Consider the following 1,514-nt stretch of genomic DNA (forward strand, 5'->3'; position numbering starts at 1 on the left):
TTCTTTCTCATCAGTTGCTATAGAGAAAGGTTGAGACCAGTGGCTCCATCGTGTTCATCTGACGTGAGAGGTGGATGAGAGGTCTGCAGTGATGCTGGCTCCAGCTGAGATGTGGGCCCTAGATGACCTCTGATCACACCACTGAGTTTGGAGGATCATGAAGATGATTCCTCCAGACCATGGCATTTGATATGTGCTAGGCAAGGCAACAAACTAAATCAAATCTGACTAGAACAAGACAGGATAGCATGTACAGCAAGACTTCAGAAAAGTTGCCCTTATTCCACCTCTGCTGTTCATCTCCAGTTGCATTCTGTAGCTTGTTTGGGACTAGCATTGAGCAGAAGAGACAACCCTGTAGCAGTCCAGTTGCATTTCCAGCCTTGGCTTGAATCAGGCTGTTCACTCAGAGCTTAGCTGTGGTCTGGGCTCACCTTGTTGAGCAGTCTGAGGCGTGGGCCTTGTCTCTGCAGAAGAACCTTCTGACCCCCTGCTGGACAAGTGAAAGGCTTTTAGGTGCCTGTACAGAGGGAGTGGAGCCTCCAGCCACAGCATTTTGCAAAGGGGGATGGCTGCTTGTATCATTGGCATCAGAGCAGCCCACAGATTGATTTCTTTCTTTTAATAAATCATTTGCAATGCAGTTTTTGCTCTCCACATCTTTAATCCAGGAAGAGCCTGGCAGAGGGGACTGAATACAAAGCACCTGCATCATTTTCAAGTGAATGAAGGAAGTGGGTGTTAGCAGCCCTGATATCCATCATTTTCTAAAATTGAGTTCATTCCCTCCAAAAGTTAAGTTTAGGAATCAATCAGGGCTCAGTGGTTTCCTAGGGCAGGGGGCACAGAAGTCTAGGGAGCATGCCTAGACTAGCTGAGCTACACAGCTCCAACAAAGCCTCTCTTACTAATTAAAAGGGGTAACACTCCTCCTGGGGAGGAGGCAACTAAATTAAAATCAAGACATTATGGCATTATGTCATCTTTACAGGTGCCTGCACTCCTTAAGGCAGTTTCCAAACTCTTGAAGAGATAGAAAGCTGCAATAGGTGAAAAAGAATATTCAGGCTTTAAGGATGTGCAACTCTGCTGGTTTTGCCTTTTTTCTTTTCCCCAGTAGGCATCACTAAAATCTGGCAGGTAGGAAGCTTAAGGCTGTGTCAGAATTCCAGGAGCTGCTGATTTTAGGGAAGATTATGATCATCTCTTCCCATTACCCACTCGAAACTTTGAGGGATGCCATCTAGGTCTGTCACCTCAGAGAAGACAAGCACCAGTGGCTTGAAGCCAGAGGGAAGAGGGCTGATAACTGAGGGTTCAGGTGGGCTCCCTGGAAGCTGTGAGGTGTAGCAGTACTTACATGGCAGCAGAGGACACAGAAGCAAGAAAGGCAGCCAGGAGGAGGAACATGAGAACACTCAGGATGGATGTAATGACAACCATGTCTCCACTCCTCCAGCCAGGCCAGGTGTCAATTTTTGAGGGAAGTTTAGCTAGAAAAACATGGAAAGAGT

At 46.9% G+C, this 1,514-nt stretch overlaps 1 protein-coding gene across 1 annotated transcript in view; it reads right to left on the reverse strand.

Moving 5' to 3' along the window:
• Window positions 1-434: 434 nt before the first annotated feature.
• The window catches only part of UPK3A (uroplakin 3A), a gene marked incomplete at its 3' end in the record, with an annotated part of 6,563 nt that continues 5,483 nt past the window's right edge, over window positions 435-1,514 (reverse strand). The window contains exon 5 of the mRNA XM_008945579.1: window positions 435-490. Coding sequence (XP_008943827.1) covers window positions 435-490 — 56 coding nt within the window. The remainder of the gene's footprint in view (window positions 491-1,514) is intronic.

This window comes from Merops nubicus, unplaced genomic scaffold (genome assembly GCF_000691845.1).
Source record: "Merops nubicus isolate BGI_N331 unplaced genomic scaffold, ASM69184v1 scaffold11458, whole genome shotgun sequence".
Classification (NCBI taxonomy): Eukaryota; Metazoa; Chordata; class Aves; order Coraciiformes; family Meropidae; genus Merops; species Merops nubicus.